At 39.3% G+C, this 13,911-nt stretch overlaps 1 protein-coding gene across 2 annotated transcripts in view; it reads left to right on the top strand.

The window, feature by feature from the left end:
- roraa (RAR-related orphan receptor A, paralog a) overlaps positions 1-13,911 on the top strand; it is a 264,732-nt gene that overhangs the window by 170,696 nt on the left and 80,125 nt on the right. For both annotated transcript variants that reach the window (XM_077516875.1, XM_077516876.1), the window contains exon 2: positions 4,423-4,452. In XM_077516875.1, coding sequence (XP_077373001.1) covers positions 4,423-4,452 — 30 coding nt within the window. The remainder of the gene's footprint in view (positions 1-4,422; positions 4,453-13,911) is intronic.

Raw genomic sequence — 13,911 nt, 5'->3', positions numbered from 1 at the left:
TAAATTATTGTGTTATTGTGACTCGGCTAGTCCCAACGTTCAGCATTACACTATAAAATCAGTTTATATGCATTCTATTTTACTGAGTTTTATAATGCTATTTGCCACTAAATATGCAACATTTTAGCAGTTTTGGCATCAAACCTGTTGCTCTGCTAGTAATCAAGCAGTTTTGTGTTGGAAAAGTTATGTTCTGTATATAGCGGATTAATAGCATTTGAATTCATTTCAAAAGTAAAGAAAAAACTTCTTTATTATATTGAAGATTTACTGGTTTGGGGCTAACATAAGCATTTGATGATCCACCATTTTTATTCCTTGTAAAAATGCCACTGAATTGAATCATAATCTTCAAACATAGCACATGCCTTGCAACCTCTTTCACTGTTATTGCTAAAATGAATAATAGCCACAGAGAAAAACATTCCTCTGGCTGCAGGCGTGTTTTTTTCCCAGCCTGGTTTATCAGCCAAGGAGAGTTTCACCTCCAGACTGACCTCTGAACCTGCCATCCAGTGGAGAAGACATGAGCTGGCAGCCATTGCCAATGTCAGCGCCCACAGCTAGCTCCTTCTTTCTCACCGCCTGACTCATTATTTGGCTTTGTGGCCCTTTCTCCTTGCCACCTCCAATCACATGGTTGTGAATGACACTTAGAGGAGGAAGAGACGACCCACCCCCCCAACCACCTGGTCTGCTTCCCCAAACCTGCATAGCAACAGGCTTTTTGTATTTCAGAACACACTATATTTTCGGTGGGGTAGTTAAACAGGTGCTTCTATGTTTTTTTTTGTTGTCATTACCTTTCTGTACAATTGATGCCTTTGAAGTGACTGGCCAGCATCCAGTCCCTCCGACCCGCTATATTCATCAGAGTATGGCTGCGCACATGCTAGCAAATGCTAGCAAAAATACACGGCGTTCGAGCTACATATGTAGATAGGGTGACCAGACATTTTGAGCGTCATTTTGAGCCTTAGGTCTCACGTTCCGGCGGATTTTGTCAACCTCATTGTTTTGCCCCGATATCGACAAGTCCAGTCCCAGCATTCCGTTTTTTAATTTTATTTATTTTTTTGCTATGTGTATGTCAATCACACAGTTATCAGCGATTCATGCGATAACTAAAAAAGGGAACTTAACTGTTAAATTCCTTCCTCTTTACTTCCAAATTTACATTTGCATTCTCATTCGCATCCGCATTTAATCGGTAGAAGATGTGAATTTGTAATACCGGAACTAGCTTCCGTGTCTGAGAATCATGTAACAACATACTGCTACGGTTGCGGGTGTTCAGAGCCAAGCTCAGCTTTTCTGGTGGCATGTTTCCAAAGCGGGACACAGCCAGCTTTCAATAGCTGCCGAGACCCAGCTAAAAAAGGTTGCTAGCTAGTTGCTAGCTGTTGAACTGTCCACCAAGATAACATTTAGCATTAGCTCATGTAATACCCAACAGATCGACAAAAAGGAGATTTGCTCGCGATTATATTTAGCATTTATAATTAGCATGCCAGTTTTTAATTTTGAAAATCTGATCACGTTACGTATTTGTAGGTCAACTCAATGATTGCGGCTAGCTGTTGCAATGCATTATGGGATTTGTTGTTTGTGTGTCATCAGCGCCTCACATTGCACCATTAAAATAAGATATTGTGGCATCTTAGTGAATCAGAGGAGCAAGGTTGTGTTATAAAGACACTTTAAGGTGTTACTTTGTACGGGCATGGTGTAATATAGTTAAAGTGGTGTCTAGTTGTGTTCAATTAAATCAGTTAAATAATTGCTACCTTAGTGGTGGTGAATGTCTCCAACAGTACAGACATCTTAAATTTGTAGTCTTTTAAGCTTGCTGTGCTGGCCTATGCAACCTCCATCCATCCATCCATTTTCTTGACCGCTTATTCCTCACAAGGGTCGCGGGGGCTGCTGGCGCCTATCTCAGCTGGCTCTGGGCAGTAGGCGGGGGACACCCTGGACTGGTTGCCAACCAATCGCAGGGCACACAGAGACGAACAACCATCCACACCCACACCTAGGGACAATTCGAAGCGCCCAATTAACCTGCCATGCATGTCTTTGGAATGTGGGAGGAGACCGGAGTACCCGGAGAAGACCCACGCGGGCACGGGGAGAACATGCAAACTCCACCCAGGAAGGTCCGAGCCTGGACTCGAACCGGAGACCTCAGAACTGGGAAGCAGACGTGCTAACCACTCAACTACCGCCTATGCAACCTATTTATCAAATAGTTTGAGGTTGGATGTAGTTGTAATTGTGTATTAGTGACTATGTTCACTGTATGTAATGTGAACAGTTGGAAAGAACAGAAGGTTTTGGCCCTTAGCAATGGGACAATGCTAAAGGTCCATCACAGACTGTCGTGCCCTTGGGTGACTCCTTTCCGTCTTTCTGCTCAGTGGAGTTTCTATCAGTTATCTGTTACTCGGCGTCTGTCTATAGGAGGCTCAGGGCCTTATTTGTTTTCCCCCTCATTGCACTTCAACTTGTTTCATTGTTATCTTCGGCCAGACGCCTTTTCCAGCGAGTTATTGAATCATGTCAACTTGCTGTCCCCCGAGTTAGCGACGCAAGCTGTAGAAAAATTAGCCATTGCTTCCACATGACAAGTGGGATCTATTAGTGTGCTCTCGCCCTGCAAAGCATGAGCATCAAGAGGGCCGGCGGGGGACCACTGTGCGCTCGCCTACATCCGGCTCCTGAGGCGGTGGAGCAATGTTGCGGAGCGAGGAAGCCGGCGTGAAGAAGCGAAGAGGTTCATTGGAAAGCTTGACGATGGAAGAGGCAACAAAGAGTTTGGCCTTGATCAAGCGGGTCTCGTCCAGGTCTGGCTCACACCGGTTGAACCAGGCGCTTGTTTTTTTGGGCGGACATGAGTGTTTGTAGCTGGTCTATGGATTACTGATGTGTGATTGCATGGTTGAAGCTTGTATGGTATAATGCACACCGATGCTTTGCACTTGCTCCAACCATCTATTTTCTGTCGCGCTAATCCTGTTCAGGGTCACGAGGAAGCTTGAGACTATCTGACTGTGAACAGGCGGGGTGCACACTTGGTTGGTCCTCTGTCAATCACATTCATATTCACACCTATGGGCATTTTTTTTTCTCTCAGTAAAGCGAACATTAAAGCCCGTATCCCATGTTTAGGAACGCTAACAAATGTTGATTTCACATCAGGGTTAGTTCAACTACTTAGCATTTCGTAAACAATCTCTTAACATTCTTAATGATTCTGTAAACAGTCTTAATGGCTTTTGTTGTCGCAAGGAAATTTTGAACATTTTCTTGCAACAAGAAAAATAATTAAGTCTATTTAAATAATTATTAAGACTGTTTAGAGAACACTGAACACTAAACACCACAAACTTGAACGAACCCTGACGTGAAATTAACATTCGCTACCGTCGCAAACGTTCATTTCTCAGAGCACAAACATTTGCGACGCTAACGACTGTTGATTTCACGTCAGGGTTTGTTCAAGGTTTCAGCATTTCCTAAACGTTCTCTAAACAGCCGTGATGGTTCTCTAAGCAGTCCTAATGTTTCTATAAACCATCTTAATGATCTTTAACAGCAGAGGCCTCGGAATTGAACCATTTGTTCCATTATACTTGTGAATTTATATTGCACATATTCGCCCGAAACTTTTTTTTTTTTTTTTTTTTGCTTGACTGTGTTAATATGAAGGGATTAAAATAACAACGAAATCACATGACAGTATCACAACAATTACAAGTCGACTACTGAGCTCACCAAATTCCCTGCAGCACAGATAGGTCAAGCAATGGAGCTTCACCAAAACCGCTGAGTTCGATCGAACCCAGGTTAAAGAACTACTGGTCTAATAGAATGAAGGGAAATGAATTTTGAGTCGTTTTTAAGACCTTTCAAATTGCGGGGGTGCTGAATAGACACGCCTATTTGAAATACTTCTTTATCAGAGGTGAACACATGTTTGAATGCCACTCATCCTGTCAGCAATCACGTGCTTATGTTTAATCTACTGTGCACATTGTTATTGTTATTCCTTTAGTATATTTTTATAGTGTGTAGAGGACAGAGATTTAACTTGAAGTGGTAAATGCCTTGGGTCAGTCACCTTTGCTGACCTTGAAAAGCATCGCAGTGCTGGACCGCAGGGGATTTACTGCACCACCAGCAGCGCTACTAACATGCTAATTCTGTTTTTATTTTGGGCTTGTTTTAAAAGTCATGGTCAAAATGTGTCAGAATTGCACAATCTGGGGCTCCATATTACATACAGTACTGTGTATCCAAAAGATCATATAATGCTCACATTTGAATGACACAGTAGGAGATATTTTATATGTAGTTGAACCGCATTGTACCCTTTTTACCCTTGTGGTATTATATTCTTATTTATTTACTTTGTGTTTGCAGGTATCTCCGTAGCAAAGAAGACACACACATGTAAGTACACTTAACATTTGAAGTTGTTTCAGATATTGTTACATTCTCTTTTTAACCATAATTATAAAGAGCAGAAGTTACAAATTCCTCCCTATGTTGACCTCATTTTCATTTTATGTTCTGCGTATTCTCTGAATGTGAATTCACCAAATGAATATCTTGTTGACGTTCTTGTTCTCGCACACAATAACACCAAAGAGGAAATGAAAAAATGTTGTCTTATGACTGCTTGCTAATCACGCACAGTCGTAGGCGCCTCCGTGCCGAGGCGCCTCTTTGTTCTCTTGCAAGAGGCCTTGCAGCCGAGCAACCGGATGCGGTGTCTTGTTGTGGTTGCTAACCTTTGACTGCGATCACTAGTGAGAGTCGGGGCTGGCTAAGTCAATCATGTTAGTAAAAATAAAAGATGCAAATAAATGCAAAGTAATGAGTTAATACAATTCAGCCTTTGCTAAGAAAATACTCGTAGCTATTAATTGAACAATCTGTTTATAAATGTGCATCATACTGACACTCATGTAGCTAATGTAACAAACTACAATAATACTCATATAGAGGAATTAATGCCTCTTTGAAAATGTCAGTCAAGCTGGGAATTTTTGTCTTTTTTTTTTTTTTTTTTTTTCTTACAAGGCGTCAATCATCCTCGAGCTCATCAGACCGCGGCTGCCTTTTCAATTTCAGTCTGCTCATGAAGAATTGATGAACAGTCACACCTGTAGGAATCAATGTTTTCCAAGAGATTTGCTGGCTATTTTGACACGAGTGAAGTGCAATTGGATGAGGCATTTTTAAATGCTTCTGTGTGTTGTGCGGAGCATACTTGTGTGCGATCGCATCCCGAATTGCGGATGGCGGAGGGTGCGCGTGACGGCTATCCGTTTGCTCTGATCACTCTGATGAAACTGGTGGCGAGGGGAAGCCAGGGGGCTTTTCCACAAGAGCCGTCCGAGTGTTTCAGATTGTGAGCGATTGCGAGCGGCTGCTTCTCGCCCTGTAAGGCTCCACGGTTCCTTCTTACATCAGACAGGAGGGCAAAGAATTTGATCTTCTACACTTCTACCTTACTCAAACAGCTCCGTGAAAAAACAGTCTGTTAAGCTATTTGCTTTTCTTGAGGCACTGTAGTGTTATTAAAAAAAAAAAAAAAAGTGTTGATGGTTGAAGGTGAAACAGAAGCGCCTTGACCCGCCATCTACCACCACACTATTCCTATCTTAATTAGCGTAGCGCTAGGCACCTCCACACCGGAAGGAGTCTCAAATCAAAGAGCATGATTTAGGAGTCTCGGGTTCAAAGCCCTGGGCAGAAACTGGACTATTCTGTCTCATTTCACTGGGAAATATTAAAATCTTGTCCATGGGAGGAAATCAAAGTAAAGGCCCTTAACAAGTAGTTGATTGGTGTGCCTCATAGATAGGAAGCAGCTCGTCAGAAGTGTGTCCACAAGACGGAGTTGAAGGGCCAGTTAGTGGTCAATGTGGGGGTAGTAGATTATATGACTTGTGGAATAAGAAATGATCACGGTGCAATAAGAATAATGAGGCGCAAACGCCCTCCTTACATGGTCATAATCCTTCCTGGCTGTGTGATAGGCACTGCATGTGTAATGTATGCACATATGTATTTACAAGATCTTCGAGGTCCAAGGTGGACCGCTGGGATGGACCGGGGTCTCTGCTTACTCCCCCGCTCGGCACCTCTGAGTGATCAAACTGCTGGAAGCGTCCCTCCATGCCAGTCCCCTCATCAATATAAATTACAGGGGCAGCTGTTCGCTGGCAGGCTCCTCTCGCTCGCTCGCCTCCACTTCCCTTTCCCACCCACCCGAGTGGACTCATCATTGAGCTATCACAAGATGTAGTCGTCTAGATGAAAACAGATACTCATGCCACTGTGGCATCCGCTCCTCTGTGGGGCATTTTTTATTGACTTCACTAGATTTTTATATCAGATACATTATACTCTTATAAAGCACACTAACCTCACTGAGTGAGATGTGCAGTTGCATAGTTATTTGTTAGTTAGTTAGTTGTGAATCATATTTTGATGGAACCTTCGCTTTGCTTTCTGATACAATTAGTTAGTTAGTTGGTTAGTTGGTTAGTTAGTTAATATCAGATTTTTATGGATCTTCCTCTTTTGCTTTCTCACACAGTTAGTTAGTTAGTTAGTTAGTTAGTTAGTTAGTTAGTTAGTTAGTTAGGTAGGTAGGTAGGTAGGTAGGTAGGTAGGTAGGTATTAATGCAACAGTTTTATATGTCACTTTCTCTTTTTACTGTCACCTAGTTAGTTAGTCAGCTAGTTAGTCAGTTAGCTAGCTAGTCAATTAGCTGGTTAGTTAGTATGAGATTTTTATGGAACTTTCTCTTTTGCTTTCTCACACAGTTAGTTAGTTAGTTAGTTAGTTAGTTAGTTAGTTAGTTAGTTAGTTAGTTGGTTGGTTGGTTGGTAGTAATATGGCACTTTTTCTTTTTGCTTTCACCTAATTAGTTAGTTAGTTAGTTAGTTAGTCAGTCAGTTAGCTGGTTAGTTAGTTAGTATAAGATTTTTCTATGGAACTTTCTCTTTTGCTTCCTCACATTTCAATTATTTAGTTAGTTAGTTAGTTTGTTAGTCAGTTAGTTAGTTAGTCAGTTAGTCAGTTAGCTAGCTAGTCAGTGAGCTAATTAGTATGAGATTTTTATGGAATTTTCTCTTTTGCTTTCACGTTAGTTAGATTTTCATTTATTATACACTAAAATCAATCAAGCAAGCAATATATTGTTTGTATATTTTAGTTACTTTGGTAAAAAGCTACATAACTTTCTGTTGAAGATGAGACAAAGTTTTAGGATTTTATTTTATTTTTTTCAAGATTTTGGAGTGGGCTTGTATCCTACTAGACTAGATCCACCCCTGTCTTGAACAGCAGCCAAATCCCATCTCGACATTCAGAACCAAAAGCTAAAAAAAACAAAAAACAAAACTGTAGTCAGCTGATCATACTGAGATTGGACGTCGCTGTCCTAATCTGGCATCAGATGCGTGAACTATAACCACAAGGTGACTCGTGCACACCCAGAGGTCACGTAGCCAGGATGCTCTTACTCGAACAGAACAGATCTGACGATTACGAATAAGCATTGCTGTTTTGTTTTTTTTGTTCCGGCTTGCTTTATATTAGATTCAAACTGAGCTGCTCCAATCCATCAGTGAAAGAATAACACTTAATAGCATCTAACAATATTACAATCCAGTAGAGCAACATTAAAAACAATCATGGCTGTATCTCAAATTACCATACAGCTGAATTTGCATTATTCAAATACAAGGAGGGCAAGAGATAAAGCCTCACAAAGACAATCCTACCCACTTTTCTCTGATGATATGCGGTATGTACCCAAATAATATGACCAAGAGCTGCCTTTAGAATGAGACCAAGGTTTTGTTTATGGTCATAATTTAACAATATTGTTAGTGGTGTTTGCACTGATTTAAAACTACACTAAATTAAATTTGCTGCGATTGGTTGGCAACCAGTCCAGGGTGTCCCCTGCCTACTGCCCAGAGCCAGCTGAGATAGGCGCCAGCAGCCCCCGCGACCCTTGTGAGGAATAAAGCGGTCAAGAAAATGGATGGATGGATAAATTAAATTTGTGACATGGGAGAATCACAATAATGGAAAACCCTCTCATTATAATACTACAAAAACAATTATGACCAATCTTTTGTTTTATGGCAGCCATGTTCAGTCCAACAGATTTTGAACTTTTCGGTAACACTTTATAATAACTATCCGTTATAAGTAGTTCATAGATCATTAGTTGATTGTTAATTAATGAGTTGTTAATGACTTATTAAATGTTTGTTAACTGTTTGTTAAGGATTTATACTTATGACTATAAACAGTTAATATGTCATTATTAAACTGTTAGTTATTGAGTTATAAATGACTTGTTAACTGTATATTAATCATTTGTAACTATATATTATAAATTAGTAAGACTAAGTTAACAAACTATTAGTAAATTACTTAATAATGACTTGTTAAGTATCAGTTAATAGTTTATATCTGTTATTAGGACGTTATTCTAAAGTGGTAGCTATTCCTCATTTATTAACTGTTATTAAATGAGGAACAGTTGCAACTTTACGATAATATCCCAATAGTATAAATTAGCTACTTACTAGGGGTGTGAATTGCCTAGTACCTGACGATTCGATTCGTATCACGATTCACAGGTCACGATTCGATTCGATACCGATTAATCCCGATACGAATTTATAAGTCGATTGTTGCGATTTTTTTCATTCAAATTTAGAAAATACTAATCAGTAAGCTTGTAGAGTGTAAGATTTATATGAAAATGTATTATTTATTTATCTGAAATTTCAGTCTTATAGAGGTTGTAATCTGTTTCATGTTTGAACAGCATTAAAATAAAATATTAAGGCTTAATGTTCCGTTCATATAACATTCTTCCATGCTCAAGGTGTGAATCCTAAAAAAAAAAAAAAAAAAAATAATCGATTCTGCCGATTATTGAATCGATTCGAGAATCGCGCGATGTAGTATCGCGATATATCGCCGAATCGATTTTTTTAACACCCCTACTACTTACTAATATTTAACTTATATATTAGCTAATTCTTTACATAGTAGATGTTAACCATCTACTAATAACTATGAAACTTTGTCAAACAACAAACAGGTGGAACAAGTTGAAAGTACAGAATTTGAAGGTGAAATTTAAAATATAAAATTACTATGCCTTACCATGCCTAAATATCAATTTTCCGTACCATTGAACTTTTTCCACTCATGTGCTCCTCTACAAAGTTTCACTGGTATAGTATTAGTAGATGGTTAACAAACTATTAACAACTGCTGTAAAGAAGTGAGTTAATCTACAACTTAAATATTAGTTATTACTCTATTTATGTTATTGGGACGTTATTCTAAAGTTGCAACTACTCCACATTTACTAACACGTAATAAATGAGGAATAGTGGCAACTTTATAATAACGTCCAAATAACCTATACAAACTATGAAGTAATACTTATCAAGTCATTAGTAAGTAATTTTCTAATAGCTTGTTAACGATGTATTACTAATTTATAAAATATAGTTATGAATAATTACTATACAGTTAACAAGTCATTTAGAGCTCAATAACTAACAGTTTAAAAATACAATTTTTACTATTTATAGACATCATTTTAAAACCTTAACAAACAGTTAACTCATTCACTGCCTTTGACAAGTATACTTGTCAATTGTATTTTTTAGAGCGGTGCTAAATGGGGGCGAATCTGAGCATGCTCCACTGTAAATATCAAACTTGGAAACAACTTTACTGATGCCCAACCACCGGTAGATGACATCATTGCCCCATTTTATAGGAAATAAACACAGTTTCAGAGTCCATGGGAGAAATGGCTGTATTTTGGCAAACCTACATTTTTCTGCTGTCAATTATAAAAGAACGGGACGGGACAAAAAGTAGGGAGTCTATTCTGTTATTTGGTAGATTCGGTTTATATATAATTATTGAATGTAATATCACGTGAGTATTGGAAATGTAAAAATTTTCTATAATGACTGGCAGTGAATGAAACATTTAATAAGTCATTAATAACTCATTAATTAACAGTTTACTAATGGTCTATTAACTAGTTATAACGGGTAGTTATTATAAAGTGTTACCAACTTTTCTTTGCCTGTTTGGGCGGTTTATGTCAGGTGATATTACTAGTTCCTCGAATTAGGGAATTTTTGACTTTGTGAAGGCATTTGAGGCTCTCGTTTGTGGTGAATTCAAGTCACACTTCACACAAGCAGCAATTTATTTTAGTATGACAGAGATCTTCAACTCCCTCAGGCCATTTTATTAGGGAATTGTATGTGAGGACTAACCTCCGTGGTGGTGGTCTTGCACACATAACCCAACAGCTCATATCCAGTATTTAAAAAATGATGTTGCCCTTTAGGTAGCTCTGAGATCACGGCAAGTGCCAAATGAAGTTAGAAAGGATCGAATTGGAAGTGTAAGTGGAAAAGGCAAACAAAATATTACTGTGTTGCAAAAAAAAAAGATCAATAATACTTTAATTATTTTGGGGAAACCAATGAAAGCCATGCTTGGTTTTATTGATGTCGCCCTGGGTGCGTGACAGTTGATTGGACAGAAAAGTGACCATCTTGCAAAATTGCGTTTAAAACCTGGGACTCGCAAAATTACTATGGGGGAGAGCAAATTCAATTGTAACAGTGCATTCAAATGGCGCAGATGCGCGAAAATGCAGAGTTGAAAAAAGGTTTTGGTAGAGGTGATATGGCATGACTCCTTCTTGTGACTTACTGCATTGCTGAATAGACGATGATGCCATACTCAGACACATCAAGATCATTCCTCTCTTTCAGATACAAACTGGAGTCTCCAGCCAACAAACGCACACACAATCTTCTGTATTTGTCTCCATTGTGCTGACAGACTCCTTGCACTGATTGAGAAGCATGGCCTCTCCGCTGCATCTTCATTTATTTGCCCTCAGCTCGTATCGAGTTTCTTTTGCCAGAAACGTAGACCTTCACAGAAATAGTCCCGCCAATCTGTTGTGATAGCACCTCATGATTTACGTTCATGTTGCACTGCCCGACTTGCAGTGAAAGTCTATCCGTCAGTCGGTTTCACACAAGGGTGCTGTAGGTTGCAAGTCTTGATGTATTTTCTATTACGTGAAAGTGGGTGGAATTCATGAAAAATGATGGCGATAGAAATCACCTTTCAACTGTTGCCATCATTTTATTTTTGACTGTACTGTACAATGTTTTAAGTAACGCTTTAACATTCCTACTAAAAAGCTAAAGCAAACGAAGTGTGTTTACATAATTTTTCTTGCTAAAAGGATTTGTACTTTTTATTTTGGCAGAAAATCCTTACCAAATCTGAAATATGTTTACCTTTGGAGTAAACAAGTATGTTCGAGCGTATTTGAGAGTACATTTGAATGTAGTTAAATACATTTGAACGTACTCGCAAATACATTCGAATATACTAGCATACTAACATACTGACAAGTACGTTTGAACGTACTTGCAAACACATTCAAACGGACTCGAACAGACTCTCAAATACGTTTGAACGGACTCGAACAGACTTGCAAATACGATCAAACATACTCACAAGTACGTTCGAAAATACACACAAATAAATTTGATTGTACTCGAACATACTCACAAACACAATCAAACATACTCATAAGTACGTTCGAACATACTTGCAATCACGTTCAGACTCGAACACTCGCAAACACGTTCGAAAATACTCGTGAGTACGTTTGAATGTACTTGTCTGCTAAATGCTACCAACGTAGCATATTTTCAAATAATCAACGTCAGTGCTTATTTGTAAATACGTTTGAACATATTTAAATATGTCCAAACGTACTCGCAAGTAGGTTCAAACGTATTCGCCAGTCAAAAATGTTTATTCCAGATTGGCAGGTACAAGATTCCCTAATAGCAGCCCCTTTAACAGCCCCTTATGGGAAACCAGAACTATCACTACATGATGAAAAGGAGTTTGACGCCCCTGCTTTAGTTTTGCGAAGTCTTATTTACTGACATATTATTGATTCTAAGACAAAAACGTGTAAACACGGTTTTTAATACTTTGTCCTACACTCCCAAAAACGTATTTACACGAGTTTTTTTTTTTTCTTTTATAATGCAAGAGCATACAGAAGGCATTCATGCAGCTTCTGACATGAAGAGAGCAACGGTATTTATTGCAAAAACTGGCCAGCAGGTGGCAGCAGAGTACAAGATATTAGCCAGGGCCATGTTGCAAAAGCTCTTTTTGATAAGTGTTTTCACCAGGAATGTGAATATTGATGAAACTTGGCTATATTCTAATGCTAACTGCTGCAAAACGGAAACAGATACAAATATGCTTTTTTTTTTCTGGTGAAAGAAGAGCGTCTAATCTTTATTTTGGTGGGTTCCATGTTTTTATAGCAATAGAACACAATATTCTGTGGGCTTTGCAAAATCAGTCAAAATCCAGTAAAATAGCTGGGAGCGAAGTGTGTTCCTTCAGTGAAAATGGCTGGCAGTGAATGAGTTATTTTGTATCTTCTGGTGCATTCGACTGGAGATTCCTCTTTAGTTTATGGAGAATAAACTTCTCCGTTATACATGCTGACATTCATGTGATGATTTCATCCTTAGAATCGTCACTGACCCTAAATTACACTGCACATCCCTCTCGGATTTTGTTAGGCTGTGTGGGCCTGTTTTTTTCCCCACTTGATCAAACATGAAATTTGTCCTGCTTAATAGCACTGTACATTGCCAATTTAGGAGAATAATATGTCCCAGTTGCTGGCTAATTTTGCTTGGCAACAGGCGCGCTCCTGTGGAATGGCCCAGGGCAGTATAAGCTGCCTGTGCGTTGTTTCGCTGTTCCGCGCTCGCATGTTGTTTGAAGGTATTTCATCACATTGTTGCCTTGATTCATCTCTGTGGGGATTTGCTAGTTGCGCTCAAGTGGGAAGTGCATCCAGTGCGTTGTTAAGCTCGGGCTGATAATGAAGATCAGCCGGCGTCGGGTCCCCAGAGCTGCACTGAGATAGTCTGGAGAAAGATGCTCGGCGCAGAGGAAGCGTGTACAACGCTGGAAAACAGCAAAGCAAAAAAACAAAATAAAAACAAAAAAATATGGTAAAAGGCACTGTACAGCAGACATTCAAACACGCCCTTGTAAAATTGCCTTCATTACTTTCAAATATGACTTCATTTATTTTAATGTTGTTTTTATTTTTCGTTGACTTGACAATGCAGGACACCACAAAGCGCTGACGCTCTTTCTGTGGAAAGTTATTTCGCTCCCAGCGTGGTACTTTTTTCCCCCTCTCTGTCAAAGACGTAAAATTGTCTTTTTTTCCCTCTCCTCCCCCACTGAAGGTTATGTTTCGTCACCCTCTTTGTTTGCGCCACAAAAGGAGTATTTTCTTTTTGGATGTTTTGGTTTAATCTATATTTTTTTTTTCCAGAAATAGGTCAGTGTAATCACAACAGTGAGGGATGGACAGTGGCTGTTAAAGGGAAATCAATAGAGCTATCTATTTGTCGTAAACCAGGCCAGCGCGATTTTTCTCCATTTTTCCTCCCGGCCATCCTTTCTCCACTCCAACACAATATGGCAGGCCCTCATTTTTCAGTAAATGTTATATTTGCCATTTTGTGAAATTGCAAATGGCCTTTGTACATGTACTTTCTTTACATAAGTTCCTTTGGGCGGCTTTTGATCACCTCCTGGGGGCCCAGAATGTTTTCCGAGGAGGAGGGAAGCGGAAGGGGTGCATGACAGCTTTTTGTGCCGACCGGGGCGCTCTGCCTTTGTTGCCACTTAATCTGGTTCTTCTTCAGTCTTTCAGAGAAGCCTAGAGAGGCCTCGTCAGCCTTTTTTTT

Source organism: Festucalex cinctus, chromosome 3, assembly GCF_051991245.1.
Source record: "Festucalex cinctus isolate MCC-2025b chromosome 3, RoL_Fcin_1.0, whole genome shotgun sequence".
NCBI classification, from domain to species: domain Eukaryota; kingdom Metazoa; phylum Chordata; class Actinopteri; order Syngnathiformes; family Syngnathidae; genus Festucalex; species Festucalex cinctus.
This window is presented reverse-complemented; position numbering and strand designations above follow the sequence as displayed.